Source organism: Chiloscyllium plagiosum, chromosome 40 (assembly GCF_004010195.1).
Source record: "Chiloscyllium plagiosum isolate BGI_BamShark_2017 chromosome 40, ASM401019v2, whole genome shotgun sequence".
Lineage (NCBI taxonomy): Eukaryota > Metazoa > Chordata > Chondrichthyes > Orectolobiformes > Hemiscylliidae > Chiloscyllium > Chiloscyllium plagiosum.
In genome coordinates, this window is record NC_057749.1 from 13,462,207 (window position 1) to 13,488,042 (window position 25,836).

A 25,836-nucleotide genomic window follows, 5' to 3' on the forward strand; every position below is an offset into this window, starting at 1 on the left:
CCATTGTGGATTGCAAGGCTCTAGGCTCTATTCCAGGGTTTCAGCACATTCAATGCAGTAGTGAACGAGCTAGGAACTGGCTCTCCAATGAGATGTCAAACCAAAGGCCTCTCTTTGGGTAGATATGACATTTTTTAGAATAGTGCAGTTTTGAAGAAGAAGAGATGACTGGTACCCAAGTCAATGTTTGTCCCTCAGTCAAAAAGAAACACTTATCTGGTCACTACCATATTGCTATTTGTAGAAGTTTACTTTGTGCAAACTGACTGAGGTGTTTCCTACAATACAACAGTGACTATACTTCAGCAAAGGACTTCATTAGCTGTAAAGTATTTTGAGTACTCCAGTGCTTGTAAAGAATGCTTTATAAATGCAAGACTTTATTTTTGCAAAAGCAGATAGATTGTGGAAAATGCTCTCTGGTGTATTCATAGGCAAGTAAGACTGAAAGTGGAAAGTTCAAAGAACTGTTATGTACCAACAAAATAGAAAAAAAAAGTTAAGAGAGCCTGTTATTATAAAATATTCAGAGATGAGAGGCATAATCTATTAAATGCTAGATACTTTCTCTAACAGCCATTGAGCCCGAGTTTACAACACTTGAGAAATACCAGATCCTGTATAAAATTACTCCCTGATTCAAGTCTGCTTCTCCAATTCATTTTTTTAGTGAATCTTTGAGCAGTTGAACTCTTTCTCCCAAATCTTCAATCCATTAGGACCCATGTTCAGCACTAACTGGTTTCGATTTACACCTTAGCAGTTTCCTGTGCTATGTGTGGTCTTGGTGGAGGCTTGATGGATATTGTGGGTTCGTGATTTGGTCATGGATGAACAATCCAAGAGGTGAAGAGTTTAGATCCTAGAGTGGCAAGTTAGAAAATCGGTCATTGATAGCTGCCATCAAATAAAGTGATTGTAAAAGGGCACTGGGTAAATGCTCAACTGCACTGAACCCCTTCAGGAGAAGGGATCTTTCATTAATACATGGTCTGGTGTACAGCTCCAGACTACATGAAATGAGGCCCTATTTTTGTCCTGTGCAGTCCAATATCAATGATAGGATGATCTAACCCAAGAACAGGTCACTCAGCTCCATGCTAGTACCAGAAGGAGCTTTCTATTAAAATCCCACTCCCCATCTCTGTCCCAAGAGCCAAGCAATTTTCTCCCCTTTACGTTTATATTCATTTTACGTTTGACAGCTAGTATTGCATTAAAAATGTACCATCCTATTAGACAGAGAATTCCAAATCAATACAGACCTCAGGACAAAATTATATCTCCTAATGTCCCTCTCTGCTTCTTTTTTAAACATATTAAGTCTGTGTTCTCTGTTTATCAACAGCCCTCTGTTATTGGGAAACAGTTTCTTGTTATTTATTGGATCAAAATCCATCATTCATTTGGAAAATTTCTATTAAATCTTCCTGCCAAACTACTCATACTCAAAGGCAGGTGCCTGTCCTCTGCAGGATAAAGGAACATGCTAAGGTATTGTGTCTTATTAAATGAAACAAAACACGGGGGAGCAATAGTTCCATGGTTTCCATGGTGTTTTCTCCATGGCAACAACTTGACCAATCAGAACTGCCTTGTCAACCAGTCAGCACTCTTTCCTCATGTAGTATAAATTGGTGTTCCCTCTGTAATTTGGCATTCTTGCATCTGTCCTGATGAGTGCAAGACAGAAAGCTTCAACATCATATCTGCAGCAATAATAAAAAGAAGCCCACCTGTGTTGAGTGGTCTGATGATCTGTATCATTTCCTCAGTCTGTAATCTGGCTTTGATAAGCCTATGGCTGTCACTCTTTCAGCTTACGTCCTGCCAGTTAAGGTGGAGATGGAGATGGTCGTCCAACAGTACGAGAAGGCCAAACAGGTCAGAGAGGAACAACTTGAACGACTCACACAAATTTGTCAGGAACAAGCTGTAAGTATGATCACAACAGAGAGCCAGTGTTTAGAAAGCACCTTTTACAATCCAAGACATCCCAAAGTGTTTTACAGTCAATTATGTACCTTTAAGAGTGTGTAATCATTGTTGTATTCTAGGAATGAAGGGAAAGAAAATGTTTAAGAAATTTTTGATGGTGGTACCTTTGGATGTGTGAGTTATGATGGGCTGAATGGCCTTTATCACACACATCAATTTTGGTGACACCAAAGCAAAGATTAGAATTAAAATTTTATAAGCCTGAAGCTTTTGTGGGTACAACAAGCAAGTATTACAACCACACTGGAAAGAAAGAACTGCCTTATTATTGAGGATAAATCTTTAAAAATCAGCATAAATATTATAAAGTACATTATAAAAATATAAATCCCTCTGATAATTTTGATTGAGTTCATCAGCTTGGTGCAGTGGCTGTACTATTATTTCCGGACAGCAGAGGGCGGTGAATTCACACCAATCTTGTGAATACAGCAATTTTTTGAAATCTGAACAATGTCTCCACCCTCCATGGAGTTTATCTTTTGAGTTCTGCATGATTTGCATCAAAATACAGTGTGGAATTTGATGATGTGTTCAATGTACACAGAAATTTATTACTTTATAACTCTAAACTCAGAGACAATTCTTTCCCTCAACCTTAACCCCTGGAACTTAACCAACTAAAATAGCACTTCTCCCGCTCAAAGTGCTATGCCAATACTTATTGTTCAATCAACATCACTAAAAAAGCTGAAGTGATCATGTTCTCATTGCTATATGTGGTAACTTGTGTTAAGTGATTGCTGTGTTTCCTATGTTAGAATAGCGCTGACAGTTCAGAAGTACAGAAGTGAATGCAAGGAAATCTGATATGCCCCAGGGTCAGGAAAGGTGCTATATAAATGCAATTATTTATTTTCTTTCCGATCTGCAATTACCCCAGATAAATGTCGCCCCACCCACTATCTGGGTGCTCTTTGTCACAATCACTCCACTGCAATATCACATGATAATCTTCCAGTCTCTGTTTCAGGATCACTCTTTCCTGCCCGCTGTGTTTGAGGGTTCAATTGTCTGTGTTCAATTTGTGAGTTTGCTCACGGGTCCAGGCTCACTGTGTTTGATTGCTGATCCTGGGCATTGACTCAGAGCAAACAGATAGTTAACAGTCACCACAGAAATCAGAACTGGGATAAACATTAACTGAGACTCTTTTTGTGATTGGAGAGAGATTTTAAAAACACTTGATTTTCACTTAGAAACTAGAGTCATCCTTGTGTTTTTCTGAGGAAAATCAAATATTAAAATGTACTAAATTCCCAACCTTCCAAAGTCTCTGAAAAATATATCCAGTGGAAAGCTTCTGTATAAATGTGAGGTTTTTAGTAAAGATAAACTCACTATAGCTGTACCAGATGATAGGGCTGCTCTTTCATTAGAGACAAATAACTGATGGGTTTAACCTGACGGTCACCAAGACACAGGCAAGGGAAGAGGTTGAGAAGGAAAGTCCTTCATGGTAACTTCAGTTGGTGGGGGAACTGAACCCATGCTATTGGTATAATTGCAAGCTAGCCAATTGAGCTAACCAAGCCCCCACTGCTCTGATGGTAATAAATATCTCATGATAACACACCTCTGCATTTGTATCCAACGTATAGTTTGAAATCAGACAGCTAAGGGCCCACCTAGCACAGCAGGACCTGGATCTCGCTGCTGAAAGGGAGGCTGCTATGGAAATGCACCACGTCTGGAACAAGCAGAGCAGCAAGTTTCAAGTAGTCGATGGCTCAACCACTGGAGTGTCTGATGATGAGAGTCCTGACAGCATCATTGATCCACGCCAAACACAAAGTAAGGAAACTGGCAAGTGTCTGTTTGCACAATCCTGCCCGTTTGGAAATGTAAATCTTACTAAACTAAGCAGACAGCTATAATCCCATCAAGGTTGAAATTTGGAGTCCAGCAGAGGTTCCTTTTTACCCCTGGTGAGACATGGGTGTCACTGGCAGGGCCAGTGTTTATTGCCCATCACTAGTTGTCCTTGCAGTGGTGGTGAAGAGCTGCCTTCTTGAACCACTGCAGTTCATGCAGGTTAAGAGGCAATTTAGACGGACTCAGGAACAGGCAGGAAATAGAGAGATAGGGACCATTTGCAGACAGATGGGGTTAGTTTAGAATGTTATCATGGTCAGCACAGACATGGGAGGCTGAATGTCCTGTTCTTGTGCTGCAATGCGCTATGTTCTTTGTTCTATGTAGGTAGACCCACAATGCCATTAGGTAGGAATTCTAGGATTTTTATCCTGTGACACTGAAGCAATGAAGATGTATTTCCAATTCAAGGTGGTGAGGGGCTAGGAGGGGAACTTGCAGGACGTAGTATTCCCATGTATCTGCTGCCCTTGTCCTTATAGATGGTAGTGGTCCTGGGTACGGAAGGCGCAGTCTAAGTATCTTTGTTGAACTGTCAATGGTGGAGGGAGTGAATGTTTGTGGATGTGATGCTGAGATGAAGCAGGGCATAGCAAGAAATTCTCTTGCCTGCAATCCTAAAGTTTTAAAACCTCAGCCTGGACTTTAGGAGTCTGGAGATTGTGGACTGAAGGAAAGACCTAGACATCTGAAACTGGTTTCATTGTCACCATTGAAGGCAAAGCAACAAAGGTTTACTGGACTTCTTTCTATGACATCAGGCCTGTCCTATGACGTGTGAAATAAACTGGGCCCATATTCTGTCGAGCTTTGAAGAATGAGACGTGATCTCATTGAAATCTGCAAATACTAAAAGGGGGAGACAGTTAGATGCAGTTAAGATGTTTCCTCTGGTTGGTGAATCCAGAACCAGGGGACACAATGTAAAGAAAAGGTGATACCATTTAGGTCCCAAGATGAGAAGAAATTATTTTTATTCAGATAGCTGTGAACCTATGGAATTCTCTGCCACAGAGGGTTGTGGTGGTTCAGTTTTTGAGTATGTTTTGAGGTAGAGATTGATAGATTTCTGTTCCATGGACGCTGTCAGACCTGCTGAGTCTATCCAGCATTTTCATTTTAGATTTCTAAGCTCTGCAGTATTTTGCTTTAGTTTGAGTAGCAAATATATTTTATATCCAACAAGTTAGTGGTTAGCACTGCTGCCTCACATTATCAGGGACCTGGGTCCAATTCCAACATCATGTCTGAGTGATTTTCCTCTGAGTGTTCTGGTTTCCTCCACAATCCAAAGATGTGTAGATTAGATGGATTGGCCATGCTCAATTGCTCACAGTGTCCAGGGATGTATTGGCTAGGTGGATTGGCCATGGGAAATTGCTCACAGTGTCCAGGGATGTGTTGGCTAGGTGGACTGGCCGAATTAAATTGCTCACAGTGTCCAGGGATGTGTTGGCTAGGTGGATTGGCCATGCTCAATTGCTCACAGTGTCCAGGGATGTGTTGGTTAGGTGGATTGGCCATGTTAAATTGCTCACATGTCCAGGGATGTGTTGGTTAGGTGGATTGGCCATGCTAAATTGCTCACAGTGTCCAGGGATGTTTTGGCTAGGTGGATTGGCCATGTTAAATTGCTCACAGTGTCCAGGGATGTGTTGGCTCGGTGGATTAGCTGTGGGAAATGCAGGGTTATAGGGTTGGGTCTGGGTGGGATGCTCAGTAGAGAAGTAGTATGGGCTGAATGGCCTGTTTCCCCACTATAGGGATTATAGGTTTCAAGTCTTGGCATGGGTTTTGACCCAAAATTGCAAGTTCAGAAACAGGGGTACTACTACTGAGCTATGTAATGGAAAATTAACAAATTTAACATTTACTGTGAATTCTGAAAGAGAATGCTTTTCTAAACTTAATACTGAACTTTGCTGAATTCTGCAATTGAGGAGACAGCTTGTCTTTGTGTGAACTTTGTAAACATTCAGCTTGACCTTGTGACAGTTGAATTCAGCAAAAAGCTAAGGGAAAACATAAGAACAGTTATGTCCACAACAAGGGACTGAGAAAATAACAACTTAAGTTTGCCCAGTCTTTGCCCTTGAGAGTGTGATAAGAATGGTATAAGAAGAGTATGTGAATTATGCTCAGGGCCCCTTACATGAAGCATCTGGCCAAATGTATTGGGTCGGTTCTGCAGAATCTGAATAAAGCTCTTTTCTTTGCTCTTGCTAACAATTGAGTCGAGTCAATTTAATTTCCATGACAGCTACAATAGTGATCTTACAGCTTACTTGTATTTTATAGTTCTGAGCTTTTTCCTTTGTATAAAGTTTTAATATTACACTTCATTGGGAGTATTGCAATACAACAGTCCACCTTGTCCTTAGAAACATTGCAGAGCAACTGCGGAACTTGCAGGCAGTAGTATTCCCATGTATCTGCTGCCCTTGTCCTTATAGATGGTAGTGGTCCTGAGTGTGGAAGGCGCAGTCTAAGTATCTTTGTTGAACTGCTATCGAGTGTTAGTGGCGGAGGGAGTGGATTTTTGTGGTTGTGGTACTGAGATGCAACAGGGCATAGCAAGAAATTCTCTTGCCTGCAATCCTAAATAATCTCTGATCATAACCATCAAAGGAAATATTACACATAATCTCATCACCAAGAATATTACAATACTTCTTGTCACGGGAGTTAAAAGGATTTATTCTATTATTATAGATATTGCAATCTGTTTCCCACAAGCAGCATCAAGGTCTATCTCACAATTAGAATTGCTACAAATCGGTGTTGCTCATATTGACTCTGTTTTTCTCTCCACAGATGCAGCCAGACCTTCTGAGTTTCTCCAGCACTTTGTTTTTATTTCAGATTTCCTGCTTTTATTCAAAAGCACGGTTTTTGAGTGTGCTGAAGCAGATCTTTTACTAATCTGAAAGCTGAGTTAAAACCATGAGTCTGTCATTAAACACTATAAGCATGAATCCAGAACTGATACCTAGATAACCATTGCCTGATGATTGTGATTATCACACAAACTACAGTCCAACTATTCATTAACTGAACAGCTAAAAACCATGGACAGTGGGTTCGAGAATTTCCATTGTACAGACCTTACTGTGTTTCAGATGTACCTACTATTTTAGTGTTGGGGGCTCTGCAGACGGGCCCTGAAACTGCATTGAAACTTAACACAATTGCAGTTATCCATTTGAGTCAATAAACCTCTTACTTCAGGACCTTGGACAGCAAATAATATTCTGCCTCATGCTGTAGCTAGTTACTTGAATGCCCAGTGTCAGTGCCATCCACTGTATATAACTTACTGTTCTAAGCATGCAATAAATCAATGACCATTGTCAGTAGAAACTGTGGAGAGTCTGGCTTTAAACTGCATTTAAGTAGGCAGCAATAGATTGTGAGTGACTCAATTGTAAGACCATATTAAAAGTACTCTAAATGAATATAAATCATTGTTATTTTATTCAGGTTACTATTCCCCAGCTTTCACTTCTCTCATTCTCAGAGATCTTATCTGTTTTCTAAAAATGCTCTAACAAACATTTCAATCCCAGACTCTGTTTAATAACCTCACACTTCACCCACACAACAGATAATGTACACTGGACTGGCATTTTGATAATTTCATGAGCATGATTAAAGATGTTAATTTTCTTTATTCTGCCTTGGAATGTGAGTGTTACTAGCAAGGCTAGCATTTGTTTCCCATCTGTCATTGCCTTTGAACTAATTAACTTGCTGGACCATTTCAAAGGGCAGTTAAGAGTCAACTAGAGTCATGTGTACACATAGACAGGTAAGGATGGCAAATTTCCCGATTTAATGACAATCATTCATAGTTGTCTTGTCACCATCATATGGTGAGCTTTCAATAAATCAATTCTTTTAAGGAATAAAATTCCACCAGTTGGTGGTGGTGGTATATTGGGATTTGAACACACCCTTCAGGGAATTGAATAGCACCTCTGAGTTGCTCATCCAATAACATTACTGTTAAGCCACCAGGAGGGGGCACCACTTTAGGACAAATAAAAGAAGAATTTCTTACTTTCAGAGAGCTGTACAACTTTGGAATACCACCACAGAAGGCAGTGAAGGTGGGGTCATTGTATATTTTTAAGAAGCTGGATAGACTCTTGTTAGGCAAAGGAATCAAACGTTATCAGAGAAGGATGGGAATGTGGAAATAAAAGTACAAGCAGATCAACCACAAACTTATTAAATGATGAAGCAAGCTCCAGGGTTTGAATGGACTACTGCTTCATACGTTCCTTCACTAATTGCCAAGTTAAATGTTGTGAATGTAGTTGACAAGTTGGATGCGATAATCTGAGGACTGCACTGTATTCACAATCCAGTCTGTCTGGTGCAGTATAAAGAACATGCTTTTTATTGTAGCCCTTCTATTAATAAGATTGCCCTGAAGAATATATAGTGTTAATACCTCACTTCTGGTTTTCTGAAATAAATACTTGGATTCAAAGTAGTTACGAACAACATCCCAAAGGGGGTTGACAAAGGAGATGGAGAGAAGGTGTTTCCCCTTGTGGGGCATGAGAATGAGAGGTCACAGTTTTAGACTAAGGGGTGGCAAATTTAAAACAAAGATGGAGAGGAATTACTACTCACAGTGTATCTGTGGAATTCACTACTCCAGAGTGCAATGGATTCCAGGACACCGAAAAAGTTTGAGGAGGTAGAGTTTTCATTAGTCATGGGTTGAAGAGTTCTGGGGAGTGGGCAGGAAAGTGGAGTTGAGGCTGATAAGATCAGACATGATTGTATTAAATGGTAGAGCAGGCTTGAGGGGCTGAATGGCCTACTCCAACTCCTAGTTTTTTGCTAACAACAGTCGACTGTGGTTTAAAGGTTTGAAATTTGGTTCCAATGTCTATCTTGAATGAAATGCAATGGGAGAGAGAGAAAGAGAGAGAAGCTTTTCTTGTTGAATTTAGTGAAATTCTGCCAAGAAGTCAGGCAGCATGTAAACAATGAATCCTGGATGAGTGGAATGTAAAATCTTTTTACACTGAGTATCTAGTGTAATTCCAGCCTTTCCCATGTATCCACATCAAGTCCTGAGGAATGGCCCCAGGCTACACCAAGGCATCCCTTTAGAAATGAGACATTAGTAAAGTACATGCTTCTGACTGGGGGCATTTAGACGAGAGTGGGGCCAGAAAAGCTTTTAATGCTCTGTGGAACCCGGGAAACCAGTTATGTTCTCTTTGTATGTCAGGTTAGATTGCCATCTCTAGAGTGCAGCTATTTCAGGTACAGAGTGCTCAGTGGTTTGGGTCATGTACTGAGGGGATTGTGGTCCACAGAAAACATCTGTTTCTTTCACCTGACGACTACAAGCTGCTGTAAAAGAGGGAGGCCGCAGACTCCCGGGGACTGGCTGTCATCACTGAGATAGGCTGAGCCCCTGCCACCCCACATCAATGTGAGAGTACCTTACTGAGACAGCAAGGAAGATTACATCTGCAATGATTGTCATTGAAGGAAACCTTCCCCTCACTGTCCCAGCATTGAACAAGAAAGCGTTAAGTGGTATTTTGCTTTCTTTTTTGTTCTGATTAGTCGTGATGAATAAGAAATTAAGGATGACTTTTTTTTTTGTTTTTGCAGACATCAATGTTTGAGACTTCCCAGTTTCTCCACTAACCTTCACACCCGAATCCCAGGATAATGATATTGTTTCTCCTTTCTTCTTCCTTCCTGTGATGATTTGGTTTAACAAGGAAGCTGGGTTAGACAGCCCATTACTGAAACCCAAAGGGAACTGCTAAAAGGCTGCCAATCCTGTCCTTCCAAATTCTTTCTCCACCCTGAGAGCGAGTGAATGACTAACCGAAGCCTGTTGTTGTACCACCACCACCCACAGGCTATCTTTTGTCCTTATTTATTTCCTTTGTTTTATTACTTTAGTGTGAAGTGTTCTCAAGTCCACTGCTAACTGTCCACCATTGTACTTGCACTTGTAGCAAAATCCAACATGCGTTTCCCTCGTGCTATAACTTGGGAGAGAAATAAGATTCTAATGGGCTCGAAATGATCTACTTTATGCCACTGGACAGAGGTAATTCTCTCCCACCACCTCTGTCAGACAACGTTTTTGCTCCTGTTTTTGACTCATAATTAGGTTTGCTTAAGAATGTAAACGTAAAGCCTCTTCTGGAATACTGTGTCAAATTCTGGTCGCCCTGTTATTAAGCTGGAGAGGATTCAGAAGAGATTTAGCAGGATATTGCTGTATATGGAAGGTTTGAGTTATAAAGGAAGGCTGGATAGGCTGGGATGTTTTTCACTAGAGTGTAGGAGGTTGAGAGGCAACCTTGTAGAAGTTTATAAAATAATTAGAGGTGTAGACAGAGTTAATGGCAGTTGTCTTTTCCTTAGGATTGGGAATTTCAAGACTAGTGGGCACATTTTTAAGGTGAGAGGAGAGAGATTTTAAAAAGGCATAAGAGGCAATTTTTTTACACAAAGTGTGTTTCACATGTGGAATGAACTTTCTAAGGAAGTGGTATTTGAGAGTACAATTACAATATTTGAATAGAATAATGAACAGGAAAGGTTTGGAGAGATATGGGCAGCCCTTGGAGTACAGCGTTAAAAAGAGCAGCACCTTTCCAGTTATAAAGGAAGGCTGGGATGTTTTTCACTAGAGTGTAGGAGGTTGAGAAGCAACCTTGTAGAAGTTTATAAAATAATTAGAGGTGTAGACAGAGTTAATGGCAGTTGTCTTTTCCTTAGGATTGGGAATTTCAAGACTAGTGGGCACATTTTTAAGGTGAGAGGAGAGAGATTTTAAAAAGGCATAAGAGGCAATTTTTTTACACAAAGTGTGTTTCACATGTGGAATGAACTTTCTAAGGAAGTGGTATTTGAGAGTACAATTACAATATTTGAATAGAATAATGAACAGGAAAGGTTTGGAGAGATATGGGCAGCCCTTGGAGTACAGCGTTAAAAAGAGCAGCACCTTTCCAGTGCACTGCCTGTCCTTTGTACCCATTCAAAATGGATCAGCATACGTTTGCAAGCAATATGGAAAGGTTGCTTCCCCCTTAGTCGAGGATCAGATGACATCATCTTAGAATAACACATTAAGGCGGAAATGAGGAGGAATTTCTTCTCTCTGAGGGAAGTGAATCTGTGGAATTCTTGACCACAGAAGGCTGTCAAGGCTATATTCAAGGCTGAGACAGGCATATTTTTAATCAGTACGGGAAGCAAAGGTTATGGAGAAAAGGCAAGAAAGTGGAGTTGAGGATGATCAGATTAGCTCTCCAACGATGGGCCTCTGAATGTGGGCAGGATCATTCATATCTTTCCCTCCTTTAGCCTGTGGGAACTCAACAACATTATATTGCATTTGTATAACACCTTTACTGCAGTGAAACAGCCCAAGGACCTTCACAGGAACTTCCTTTGGTCACAAATATGCAAGTCTCTCTTTTTTTGATTTGGCCAGGGCTTTGCTTTTAATTCATCCCCTTTCATGGACTTGGGTGGATGTGGGGGTGGCTGAGGATTCTAACATGACAGACACAGTGAACAGTCATCTATCTCGTACAAATGAATGAGGCAAGATGTAAAGAAAAATAACTTTTAACAGTTCATGAAGTCTTAAAATGCATTCATGACTGGAAATGGTTAATACTGTAAGTTCGATTATGCTGGATCTTACTCTCTAAGTAAATTCAGATTAAGGATTCAATCAATTTGGACTGAGAGAAAGAGGAATTTCTTTGCTCAGAGGGCTGCACATCTTTGCAAGTCTACACTAGAGAGCTGTAGATGCTCTGTCATTGATACATTCAAAGCTGAGATCATAAGAGCTTTGGGCATTATTGGATTTAAAGGATATAGGTATCAGGGAAGAAACTGGGGTTAAGGTAAAGGTCAGCCATGAATGTATTGAATGGTGGAGCAGGCTAAAAGGGCTGGATGGCCTATTCCTATTTCTAATTCTTCGAGTCACAGAGTTACACAGAAACAGACCCTTCGGTCCAACCAGTCCATGCCGAACATAATCCCAAACTAAACTAGTCCCACCTGCCTGTTCCTGCCCATATCCCTCCAAACCTTTCCTGTTCATTATTCTGTTAAAATATTGTTTAAATGTTGTAATTGTATCCTCCACCACCACTTCCTTAGAAAGTTCATTCCACACGTGAAACACACTTTGTGTAAAAAAACTGCCTCAATGCCTTTTTTAAATCTCTCTCCTCTCACGTTAAAAATGTGCCCACTAGTCTTGAAATTCCCCATCCTAAGGAAAAGACAACTGCCATTAACACTGTCTACACCTCTAATTATTTTATGAACTTCTATAAGGTTGCCTCTCAACCTCCTATGCTCCAGTGAAAAACACCCTAGCCTATCGTGCCTTCCCTTATAACTCAAACCTTCCATACACAGCAGCATCCTGCTAAATCTCTTCTGAACTCTCTCCAGCTTAATAATATCCTTCCTATAACAGGGCGAGCAGAACTTGACACAGTATTCCAGAAGAGGCCTTACGTTTACATTCTTAAGCAAACCTAATTATGAGTCAAAAACAGGAGCAAAAATGTTGTCTGACAGAGGTGGTGGGAGAGAATTACCTCTGTCCAGTGGCATAAGATAGATCATTTAGAGCTCATTAGAATCTTATTTCTCTCCCAAGTTATAGCATGAGGGAAACGCACGTTGAATTTTGCTACAAGTGCAAGTACAATGGTGGACAGTTAACAGTGGACTTGACACTTCGCACTTAAGTAATAAAACAAAGAACAAATAAATAAGGACAAAAGATAGCCTGTGGGTGGTGGTGGTGGTACTACAACAGGCTTCAGTTAGTCATTCACTCGCTCTCAGGGCGGAGAAAGATTTTGGAAGAACAGGATTGGCAGCCTTTTAGCAGTTCCCTTTGGGTTTCAGTAATGGGCTGTCTAACCCAGCTTCCTTGTTAAACTGGGCTGAAACATATAAATATCTGTTAAATTGCAATACTTCTGAGCAGAATATAGACCTATCTGCTGTCACCATATCATTAACCTGACCATAGAATCCCTACACTGTGGAAGCAGGCCATTCAGGCCATCAAGTCCACACCAACCCTCTGAAGCGCACCTCACCCAGACCTACAATCCTACTCTATCCCTGGAACCCTGACTTTCCCTTGGCTAATACACCTAACCTGCACATCTTTGGACTGTGGGAGGAAACCAGAACACCCAAAGGTAAACATACACAGGGAGAATGTGCAAACTCCACACAGACAGTCACCTGAAGATGGAATTGAACGCAGCTCCTTGCCACTGTGAGGCAGCTGTACTAACCACTGTGTCACCCATGCTATAAAGGCAGCAGAGAGAAAGTTTACAAGGATGATACCAGAAGTGCATATTTTACACTGTGGATGCTGGAAATCTAAAACAAACACAGAGAATGCTGGAGAAACACAGCAGGTCTGGCTGCATCTGTGGAGAGAGAAACAGAGTCAACATTTCCAGGCCAGTATAGAACATAGAACATAGTGCATTACAGTGCAGTACAGGCCCTTCAGCCCTCGATGTTGCGCCGACCTGTGAAACCATTCTGAAGCCCATCTATCCTATACTATTTCATTTTCATCCATATGTTTATCCAATGACCATTTAAATACCCTGAAAGTTGGCGAGTCTGCTACTATTGCAGGCATGCATTCTATGCTCCTACTACTCTCTGAGTAAAGAAACTACCTCTGCCATCTGTCCTATATCTATCACCCCTCAACTTAAACCCCTCATGCTAGCCATCACCATCCAAGGCTCTCACTGTCCACCCTATCTAACCCTCTGATTATCTTATATGTCTCAATTAAGTCACCTCGCAACCTTCTCTCTAACAAAAACAGCATTAAGTCCCTCAGCCTTTCCTCATAAGACCATCCCTCCAGACCTGGCAACATCCTAATAAATCTCCTCTAAACCCTTTCCAAAGCTTCCACATCCTTCCTATAATGTGGTGACCAGAACTGTACACAATACTCCAAGTGTGGCCGCACCAGAGTTTTGTACAGCTGCAGTATGACCTCGTGGCTCCAAAACTCAATCCCTCTACCAGTAAAAGCTAACATGCCTTCTTTACAACCTTATCAAACTGGATGGCAACTTTCAGGGATCAATGTACATGGAGACCAAGATCTCTCTGCTCACCTACATTACCAAGAATCTTACCATTAGCCCAGTACTCTCTATTCCTGTTGCTCCTTCCAAAGTGAATCACCTCACACTTTTCCACATTAAACTCCATTTGCCACCTCTCAGCCCAGCTCTGCAGCTTATCTATGTCCCTCTGTAACCTGCAACATTCTTCAGCACTATCCACAACTCCACCAACTCTTCACCAGAAGTATGACTCTTCACCAGAACTGAACAGTGGGTTTTGAGAAGATTTGTAGCTCAGGTTCAGGTTTTAAATGTAGGTTTGCTCACTGAGCTGCAAGGTTCATTTCCAGATGTTTCGTTACCCTGCTAGGTAACATCTCCAGTGGGCCTCAGGCGAAGCAATGCTGAAAATTCCTGCTTTCACTTTATATGTTTGGGTTTCTTTGGGTTGGTGATGTCATTTCCTGTGGTGATGTTATTTCCTGTGGTGAAGTCACTTCCTGTTCCTTTTCTCAAGGGGTGGTAGATGCTTCGCCTGAGGCCCACTGAAGATGTTACCTAGTAGGGTAACGAAATGTCTGGAAATGAACCTTGCAGCTCAGCGAGCAAGCCTACACCCAGAACTGAATAGTGTTGCAATTTGCTTAAATAGTTTTAAGAGATGCAGAGGAGGAGCAAGGGGGCAGATGGTGTAGAGGTCCAGTGCAAAAACCTTAGGGGTTATTAATTGTGGTGAGAGAGAAAAAGGTATGTAAAATGGGTGTAAACTAAGGTGTAAAAGGAATGAATAGATCCTCTCTGCTAAGAGTAAAGAAGACACCAACAAATCATGGCTGGGGGTTGGGAAGGGGGAGAGAATTTAAGCTAGGTGGAGAAGACATGTCAGGTGGTCAGTTTCTGACGTTGTTGCTTTCAATATTGAGCTCTAGAGGCTATAAATTGTCTAAGTGGGAAATAACATGTTGTTCCTCCAGCTTGTATTGGTATTTCCCTGAAACACTGCAGTAGGCTCAGGACAGAAACATTAGCACGAGAGCAAGGGGGTTGTCGAAATGGCAAGCAACTGGGAGTTCAGAATCATTCCTACTGACAGAATGGAGGTATTCCATAAAGTGGTCGCCTAGTCTGAAAAAAGAATCACCAGACTCAAAATGTTATCTCTGTTTCTCTCCCCATTGATGCCGGCAGACCTGCTGAGTTTCTGCAGTCATTCCTGTTTTGGTTTCGGATCTTCAGCATTCGCAGTTCTTTGTTTTACCTAGTCTTTACAATTGTAAAGGATACTGCACTGAGAGCTTTGTATAAACCCAACAGAAGTCAGGACTTAAAGAGAGTAGAGGGACAAATAGAGAAGGGGTCAAGCAGGGCTGCTGGGTAACATACAATTGCTATAAGTATGGCACTGCCCTATGTGGAAGACATGAGTGGATAGTAAAGAAATAACTTGCATTTAAAGATCATAGAACCCATTTAAATAGCACTTTTCATAGAATCCCTACAGTGTGGAAGCAGGTCATTCAATCCACACCAACCCTCCAAACACCCAGAGCCACCTTATCTCTCTTATAGCTAACCCACCTAGCCTGCACATTCTTGGACACTGTGGGCAATTTAGCATAGCCAATCCACCAAACCTGCACATCTTTGGGCTATGGGGTGAAGCCAGAGCACCTGGAGGAAACATACACAGACACAGGGAGAATGTGCAACCTCCACACAGTCACCCCAGGGTGGAATCAAACTCAAATCCCTGGCACTGTGAAGCAGCAGTACTAACCACTGAGCCACCGTGCCATCCCATGTCACAACCTCAGGTTATCCCAAAGTGCTTTTCAGCCAATGAAATACTTTAGAAGTTTTGTCATAAGTCTAATGAATTTGAGAACCTTACAGACTGAGGAAATGTGTGCATGAGCGAGTTCTAGGTCAGATGATCAGTTCAATGTTGCACCACAGCCCAGCAGAGAAAATGATCCTGATAATGATAGACAGAAGCTGAAAGCGATGTTTACCAGAATAGACCGATGATATGATTCCCAGTTCTGTTGAAGTGGGATCTGCACAATGTGCTTAAGTTGTCACAATTTATCTTGCAGAAGCTGTCACCAGAGACGATATGAACAATTACATCAGCCAGTATTACAGTGAACCCAACAGCGGTGAGTACTCAACATCCCATGGTCTATCCCCCTCCCTCCACACCACAGTCTCTTCAATTCAGCTGAAATCGTGTTCCAATTTGTTGGCATTAGGAAGCTTTAGTCTCCCCTGGGCAGCAAACATCTTGTCTCTGTTGATGGAAACAAAAAGATGGGCAGCATCTTAGGGAAGTATTTGACACATAAAGAGTGACCTAAATATAGAGTAAATCCCTGGCACTGGACCATTCAGCCCCTCCACCCTATTGTGTAAACACTAATCATCTGAACACATGTCATAATCAAGGTAACACTTGTTGCCCCTGATTATGATCGAACTGAATAACAATCCTAGAATCACAGCCTAACAAAACTTACAGACTCAATCAACCATCACTACGTTAACCATTACATTAATGGGGAGGCAATGGTATTATTGCTGGACTATTAATCTAGAGATCTAGATGATGTTCTGGGGACCTGAATTCAAATCCTACCATGGCAGATGATGGAATCAGATTTCAATAAATACCTGGGATTAAGAGTCCAATGGTAAATGTGAATCTATTGCCAATCGTTGGGGAAAAACCTTCTGGTTCACTAATGCCCTTCAGGGAAGGAAACTGCCATCTTTACCTGCTCTGGCCTACATGTGACTCCAGACCCAATAGCAATGTGATTGACTCTTAACTGCCTCTCGGCAATAAATACTGGCCTGGCCAGTGACATCCCTATCCTGTGAATGAATAAACAAAGCCTGTGTGTTTTGAAGGAATGATTGCCCCATTGGCTAGATCAAGCCCCAAATGAACTTTGTCCCTTTATCAGGTATAATGTGTCCATTTTGGGAACTGTACTAACATAGAGACGATAACTGAAGATCTGTGGAAGAGAAAGAGAAGCCATTGAAATGTTGAAGCTTAAGATTCCATCACAGACAATAAGACAAATGAGGAGGGGCCTTGAAATTGCATGAAAATAAATACTCCAAAAGGTGACACGCAGAAAAGATCTGCATTTTGGCCATTCATTGGATCAGAGCTGAAAAGCTGCAGAGATCTCTTCTAAAGGGTATTTTGGAGGGCAACAGGAAGAGGGATTGAGCGGGGTGTAGCTGGGTAACAAATGTCCTGATGAGCTGTAGAGAATGTGTGAGGGTGGCCCGAGACAGATAAGAGTAGCACCACAAAAGGAGAGATTGGGACTAACACATGGTTATGTCTGTGGGATTTATTTGCTCTTCAGATAAGGCCCAAGTATTTAGATTGTAATGGAACACAAGAGATCAATATAAATGTATGCTCTACAGGAATGCAGAGGAAGTTCCAGATCTTATTTCCCCTGTTAATGATCCTGGTGGTTTCCTCTGGGTTTGTTTTGGATTCTCTTGGTGATTTATTTTGAGAGAAAGAATGACGAAAGGCCACATTCCAAAAATGCACTTCCACCAATGTCATTTATTGCATCTGTTGCTCCCGATGTGGTCTCTTTTACACTGGGGAGACTGGATGCTTTCTCGCAGAGTGCTTCAGGGAACATCTCCTGGACACCCGCACCGCCCCATGGCTGAACAGTTCAACTTCTCCTCCCATTCTGTCAAGGACATGTAGGTCCAGGGCCTCCTCCACTGCTACTCCCTCACCACTCGACGCCTGGAGGAAGAACGCCTCATCTTCCGCCTCAGAACACTTCAACCCCAGGGCATCAACGTGGACTTCACCAGTTTCCTCATTTCCCCTCCCCCCACCTTACCCCAGTTCCAAACTTCCACAAGGTTTCCAGCTTCATTCCTGATGAAGTACTCCTGCCCGAAACGTTGACTTTCTTGCTCCTCGGATGCTGCCTGACCTGCTGTGCTTTTCCAGGACATATCTAATCTTGACAACATTCCAAAAAGGCTTGCCGTTCTAAAGAAGGATACGGACAAATCACTGAGGGTGACAGGGCAGCCAGATAGGACAGTTAATAAAGCATACTGTGTCTTAGGTTTGCCAAAATTGAGTTACAGAGTGCGGTATCAATGACGTAAGGATAAGCCTGTATAAAGCATGGCTCAATCTCAACTGAAGACTTGTGTCCAGTTCTTCACACATTCGAAAAGGTGTGCAGGTATTAGAGATGGTGCAGAAGAGATTCATTGACACAGTCCCAGGAGTGAGGAATTTTAGTTTTGAAGATTAGAGAAGGTAGGACTGTTTTCCCTGGAGAAAATGAAGGAAGTTTGATTGAGGTGTTCACAATCACAAGGGGTCTGGACAGAGCAGGTAGGGAGAAACCATTTCCAATTGTGGAAGGATCCAGAACCAAAAGGGCATGGATTTAAGATGATTGGCAGAAAAAGCAATGGCAACACAAAGAGAAACCTCTTCATTTTCACACAGCAAGTGGTTAGGATCAGGAATGCAAAGCCTGAGAGTGAGGTGGAGCCCGGTTCAAACAAGACTTTCAATAGGAAATTGGATCATTGCCTGAAGAAAGAAAAGTTGCAGGACTCCAGGTGAAAGGCCAGGGATTGGTGAGTTGCTCTTGTTTAATGCCAGCATTGAGATGATAGGCTGAGTGGCCTCCTTCTGTGCTGTAACCATTCAATGTTTCTAAGGTTACATGATAGGAAGGACTTTACAAAGGGGTTAAGTTTTTATGCTGGGGCCATTGTGGTATGGGACAGGCTTGCTGGATAGTTGGTGCATCCATCCCCATTCTCATCAGAAGGCAGCTATTTGGCCCTTCAAACTCATATTGGCTCTCCTCTAGAGCAAATTAGCTGTTACTACTGCCAAGTTGAAATATCTGCACAGAGGCCGGTATCCTGTCACCAAGTCATCTCTTATTTACATGTGCACAGTACACTGGCGGTGGACTGCCAGCTCAGAGTCAGTCCCAGAGTTCAGGAAACTGTTTTTTTTTTCTTCTATTTTTTCTTTTCTTTTTTTTTCTTTTCTGTTTTTTTCTTTTATTTAAAAACAAGAGCAGAGTCCTTCGCTCACATTGATCCAGTTCCCTCAAAGGCAGAATCTCCTGGTTTTTTTCAAGGAACAAAACACTTCAAAATAAACCCTTCCTCCTCAATGGGAAGACACCAACAGAATCAGTCTCCTCTCCTCTCCTCTCCGCACTGATCCAGCTCCCTCAGAGGCAGAGGCAGCTCTCAGACACACCTGTTCATGTTTTTTCCCTCTGTCGTCACTGAAGTAACTCCACAGAGGCCAGTATTCCATCACCAAGTCATCCTTAACCTCCTGTCTATTTTTTTTATATATATATGCCTGCTTTATTTTTTTTTCCCCCACAGTACCGCCTAATTGCGGTAGTGCTTATTTTTCCCCAGCACCCATGGTGTGTGTGTGTGTGTAGGTGTGAAACTTCCTGTCTATTTTTTTTATTTTTATCTTTTTTTTCTTTTTATCTTTTTTTTCGTTTTTCTTTTTTTTCTCTCCATGGTGTGTGTGTGCAGGTGTGAGACACAGTGAAAGACACAAACCTCCTGTCAATTTTGTTTTTCTTTTTTTTTATCCCGAGCACCCATGGTGTGTGTGCAGGTGTGAAACACAGTGAAAGACACAAAGTGCACGAATTTGTTATTCAATTTCCATCACCAGGAAGATAGGAAAACACCCGGGTGGCCAGGGACAAACACTGCCCTTCTCATCAATGGGCAGTGCTGTGTGATCAAAACAGTGAAGGGGAGGGGAGGGACTAAATCAAAATAGAGTTGGAGGGAGAAATAATGCACTCCACTACCTCCTGTCTATTTTTTTTCTTTTTTTTTATTTTGGAACACTTCTGTATTTTTTTTCTTTTTCTTTTCTCTTTTTTTTTCTTTCTTTTCCCCCACACTACCACCTAAGTGCGGTTGTGCTTATTATATTTTTTTTCCCCAGCACCCATGGTGTGTGTGTGTGCGCAGGTCTGAGACACAGTGAAGGACACAAAGTGCACCAATCTTTATTCAATTTCCACCACTTGGAAGATCGGAAAACACCCGAGTGGCCAGTGACAAACACTGCCCTTCACATCAAAGGGCAGTGCTGTGTGATCAAAAACAGTGAAGGGGAGGGTAGGGACTAAATCAAAATAGAGTTGGAGGGAGAAATAATGCACTCCACTACCTCCTGTCTATTTTTTTTTGTTCTGTTTTTTTTTCTTTTTTGCTTATTTTTTTCCCCAGCACCCATGGTGTGTGTGTGTGTGCAGGTGTGAGACACAGTGAAAGACACAAAGTGCACCAATCTTTATTCAATTTCCACCACCAGGAAGATAGGAAAACACCCGGGTGGCCAGTGACAAACACTGCCCTTCACATCAAAGGGCAATGCAGTGCTGTGTGTTCAAAACAGTGAAGGGGAGGGTAGGGACTAAATCAAAATAGAGTTGGAGGGAGAAATAATGCACTCCACTACCTCCTGTCTATTTTTTTTTACCAGGAAGATAGGAAAACACCCGGGTGGCCAGTGACAAACATTGCCCTTCACATCAAAGGGCAGTTTTCCCCCGTTTATTTATTTTTTTTCTCTTTTTTTTTAAATAATTTAACCCCCACACTACCACCTAAGTGCAGTAGTGCTTATTTTATCCCCAGCACCCATGGTGTGTGTGTGCAGGTGGGAGACACAGTGAAAGACACAAAGTGCACAAATCTTTATTCAATTTCCACCACCAGGAAGATAGGAAAACACCCGGGTGGCCAGTGACAAACACTGCCCTTCACATCAAGGGGCAGTGCTGTGTGTTCAAAACAGTGAAGGGGAGGGTAGGGACTAAATCAAAATAGAGTTGGAGGGAGAAATAATGCACTCCACTGCCTCCTGTCTATTTATTTTTTAAGAGGGGCAGGCAGTCGTCCCTAAATAACTCCTGGTTATTTTTTTTTTCTCTTTTTAATAATTTAACCCCCACACTACCACCTAAGTGCGGTAGTGCTTATTTTATCCCCAGCACCCATGGTGTGTGTGTGTACAGGTGTGAGACACAGTGAAAGACACAAAGTGCACCAATCTTTATTCAATTTCCACCACCAGGAAGATAGGAAAACACCCGGGTGGCCAGTGACAAACCCTGCCCTTCACATCAAGGGGCAGTGCTGTGTGTTCAAAACAGTGAAGGGGAGGGTAGGGACTAAATCAAAATAGTGTTGGAGGGAGAAATAATGCACTCCACTACCTCCTGTCTATTTTTTTTTCTTTTTCTTTTTTCTTTTCTTTTTATTGAAGAGACACCATTTTATTTTATTTTTTTTCTCTTCTTTTTCCCCCACACTACCACCTAAGTGCGGTAGTGCTTATTTTATCCCCAGAACCCATGGTGTGTGTGTGTGCGCAGGTGTGAGACACACTGAAAGACAAAGTGCACGAATCTTTATTCAATTTCCACCACCAGGAAGATAGGAAAACACCCGGGTGGCCAGTGACAAGCACTGCCCTTCACATCAAGGGGCAGTGCTGTGTGTTCAAAACAGTGAAGGGGAGGGTAGGGACTAAATCAAAATAGAGTTGGAGGGAGAAATAATGCACTCCACTACCTCCTGTCTATTTTCTCTTTTTTTTCTCTTTTTCTTTTTTTTTCTTTTTGAAGACACAAAGTGCACGAATCTTTATTCAATTTCCACCACCAGGAAGATAGGAAAACACCCGGGTGGCCAGTGACAAGCACTGCCCTTCACATCAAAGGGCAGTGACTCTTCCCTTTTTTTAATTTTTTTTTCTCTTTTTTTTTCTCTCTTTTTTTTTTAACCCCCACACTACCACCTAAGTGCGGTAGTGCTTATTTTATCCCCAGCACCCATGGTGTGTGTGTATACGTGTGAAACACAGTGAAGGACACAAAGTGCACGAATTTTTTATTCAATTTCTACCACCAGGAAGATAGGAAAACACCCGAGTGGCCAGTGACAAACACTGCCCTTCACATCAAAGGGCAGTGACTCTTCCCTTTTTTTAATTTTTTTTTCTCTTTTTTTTTCTCTCTTTTTTTTTTAACCCCCACACTACCACCTAAGACACTCCTGTTTATATTTTTTTTCTACGGGCAATTTAGCATGGCCAATTTACCTGACCTGCACATCTTTGGACTGTGGGAGGAAACCGGAGCACCCGGAGGAAACCCAATAGAGTTGGAGGGAGAAATAATGCACTCCACTACCTCCTGTCTATTTCTGTCAGTCAGTGTTTCCTGATTGGCCCAGGTTAACAACCCCAATCAATGATCTCATAGTCAATGAGATCCATCTGGTTCTAATCACTACATGTATCCTTTCCCATGGCTCTGCAAATGCTTTTCCCTTCAAGTATTTATTTAATTGCCTTTGGAAAGCCAAAATTGAACTGCTCTGCACCATACTCTCAGGCAGGCTAATTCAGATCCCAACTATTGGCAGCATAAAAACAGTTTTTCTTTATGTTGTCTTTAGTTAAATCCATATTCTCTAGTTCTTGACCACTTTTGTCAATGGAAACAGTTTCTGTTACATTTCAAGTGTTACACAGTAAGAGATGTTGACTCTGCAGACAACAAGTTTATGCTAGGCTGTTTCCTGACCAAAATGCCTAATCACATCATCAAGACATCATACGATCAGACTCCTAAAGTGATAGTTCATTATAGTTATCAAATTTACAGCAATTTCTCCTTCTTACTGTGTCCAGATGTCTTGTAGTTTCGAACACCTTGATCACATTGCCTCTCAACCTTCTTTAGGGACAAGAGTGTGATGCTGGAAAAGCACAGCAGGTCAGGCAGCATCTGAGGAGCAGAAAAATCAACATTTTGGGCAAAAGCCCTTCATCATCCTTCAGGGAATCAATCCACTCCTCCAATCTACCTACACAACTTTATTGTTCCCATTGTGCTTTTGCTGACTTTAATGATGTGCCTTCAAAGCTCAGCGCTGTCGAGCTATCTGATAATGGCATTACTATGTCTGTAGGGAATGAGGTAGCCAGGATTTGTATAAAGATTTAAGGTGGAATGCCTCAGGACCAAGTCAACCCTCCTGTAGGGGAGTCAGTGCTTTGATAACCGAACCAGAAAGGTTCATGTTGTGTCTGGATTACATTAACAATAAATCCACATATCTGGTTCACTAATGGAACTGCGGTGACTGGACCCATTATCACAAAACTACGATTCTTCACATTGAACCTCAAATGGTCCTACAGATCAGCTGCAGTTTACCCTCCTGACTAGAGAATCTGCACATTTCAAATGATTCATTTCCAGCACTGTTGCTGGATAAAATTGCAAGTGCCAAACCCTTACAGTGACCAAACTGAGCCTAGGCTCTTTGCACTTAAATACATGATCCATGTCCCAATAATGTGAGAGTCTGCCCTCAGTACTGGGCAAACAGAAATCATACAAGGATAAGTTTGTCAATAATTTGGTAAGGAAATTCCTAAAAATAATGGTGCAATGTGGGAGCCACAGCAGCCAATTTTCACACAGCAAGCTTTCACAAAACAGAAATGTGAACTTGATTTGATCATCTGCTTCAATAACATGGCTTGAAGAACAAGTATTGGCCAGGTGACCCACAGATAATCCCTGAAACAGCACTGCAGGATTTTACCTTGGTGGCTGTTATAATTGAAATGAAGGCCAGGTATATCTCATTGGGTGTGAGATTCCTGATTGGAGCTGTTAACCTGAGTCAACCAGGGAACCTTGGCTGACAGATATAAATAGGAGTCTCAGCAATTGGCACTACTCTAGGGACTGGCTCTGAATTAACTGGTCAGTCTATGTACTGTAAATGAAGGGTGACTTGGTGATAGGATACTGGCCTCTGTGGAGTTATTTCAGTGGAAGACACAGCCTTGGTATAATTTGTTATCTGAAAGACGGCATCGCCAGGCTGTCCAACACTCCCTGTATTGTGCACTGACATCCTCAAAGGGAAGTTCCAGTCTATAATCTGAGGAAAGAGCATCACCACCAGCGTCACAGCTGAAAAGGATAACAACAATAAAGGGCAAAGCTTTCTCAAGAGTCAAATGAAGATTAATTCTCCGCCAATCCACATCAATTCCATAATTATTTTTCCTTTGCATCCATCATGCACTAGTTCATAACTGTCTGATGACACATGTGGTGGTTAAAAATTGAATGAAAGCTCCTTATCAATTGGCATGAAATATATTTAATATCTGGAAACATGAGGAAGACTGAACTCCAACGTGAGAAAAGACTCTTCGGTCTTTCAACTCCAAACTATCAAAATTCCATGTCTGGTCATTAATTCATGGCCTCTCACCACCAGTAACACCTGTTCAGAGAGCATTCCCTTTCATCAAAGATGTGTCTAATAGTGTCATTAACAGCTCTCCATCTCTCCTTGGCCCTGAACAGCTATTGACCCTTTTATAAGTGACAGTAATCCAAAATAACCATCTTCCTTTGAAGGTGTACAATGGGCTGAGGTGACTGATTTCAAGGATGTAATGTAATCTCTGGATTTGAATGTCATTTATAGAGCTGCTGCTCACAGATTCTGACAATGTCTGAATCCCTTGATTGGATTACTACTATGTAATCACTTTCAGGTATCTATTATTCTATTTATAAATCATCCGAGTTGCTTGATTAGATTACTTTTTTTTCAATTACTCACAGCATCCATTATTCCATGTTAAAATCATTTAGTCGAATGCTGCATGTAATTGCCCTGGTGTTACGTGACTAAGGTGCAGGCACCAAGCTCTGAGTCAGAGCGTTACAGATTCAAGTCACTTCTTTAGACTTGAGTACAAAAAATTCCAGGCAGCATTGAGGGAGAGCTGCATTGTCAGTGGAGCGATCTTTACGAGAGGATATTAATCCCAGGTACGGAGGGTTTATCTCATGAGGAGAGGTTGAATAGGTTGTGCCCGTACTCATTGGAGTTTAAGAATGAGAGGCAACCTTATTGAAAAATATAAGCTTCTTACAGGCTTGCTTCCTCTTGACAGAGGGACATAATCTCAGAGTAAGGAGTCACTCAGCTAGGACAGAAATGAGAACTTTCTTCTCTCAGAGAAAAGTAAATCTGTGAAATTGTTTACCACACATAGAGACTGGGTTGTTAAGTATATTCAAGACTGAGCATGACAGATTTTGAATTAGTAAGGGAATCAAGGGTCATGGAGAAAAGGTAGGAAAGTGGAATTGAAGATTATCAGTTCAGCCGTGATCTCATTGAATAGCAGAGCAGACTTGATGGGCTGAGTGGTCTCCTTCTGCTCCTACAAATTATGGTCTTTGTCTACTTCCTCAGATGGACAGGAAGAATCCCTTGGCATAATTTGAAAGTAAAGAAGTTTATTCCTCAATGCAGTTCACAAGATGAATTCTCCTGCTCATGAAAACTCAATAGGCTCAAATTGTCTGTCCCGTTTCCTGTGTTACATCAGAGACAAGACTTCAATGGGGTTTCACTGATTTGTAAAGCACGTTGAGACGTCTTGGACTAATATAAGGCCCCAGAAAAATGCAAGGGCTTTCTCCGATAGTGCTTTTGCACCCCAGATATATACTAATGATGGAGATGGTGGCATAACAATAATACCACTAGACCTTGTAATCCAGGTTAATGCTCTGGGAATATGTGCTCAAATTCCACTTTAGGAAACTGGTGGATTTGAGATTGAGGTAAAATCTGGTCTTGGTGATCCTGGCCTGGAAACTATCATTGAATGTTG

The 25,836-nt window shown here is 41.7% G+C and overlaps 1 protein-coding gene across 2 annotated transcripts in view; it reads left to right on the top strand.

The window, feature by feature from the left end:
• The window catches only part of tmem266 (transmembrane protein 266), a 155,739-nt gene that overhangs the window by 126,200 nt on the left and 3,703 nt on the right, over positions 1 to 25,836 (top strand). For both annotated transcript variants that reach the window (XM_043680377.1, XM_043680378.1), the window contains exons 8-10: positions 1,820 to 1,935; positions 3,600 to 3,792; positions 16,124 to 16,186. In XM_043680377.1, the coding sequence (XP_043536312.1) occupies positions 1,820 to 1,935; positions 3,600 to 3,792; positions 16,124 to 16,186 (372 nt within the window). The remainder of the gene's footprint in view (positions 1 to 1,819; positions 1,936 to 3,599; positions 3,793 to 16,123; positions 16,187 to 25,836) is intronic.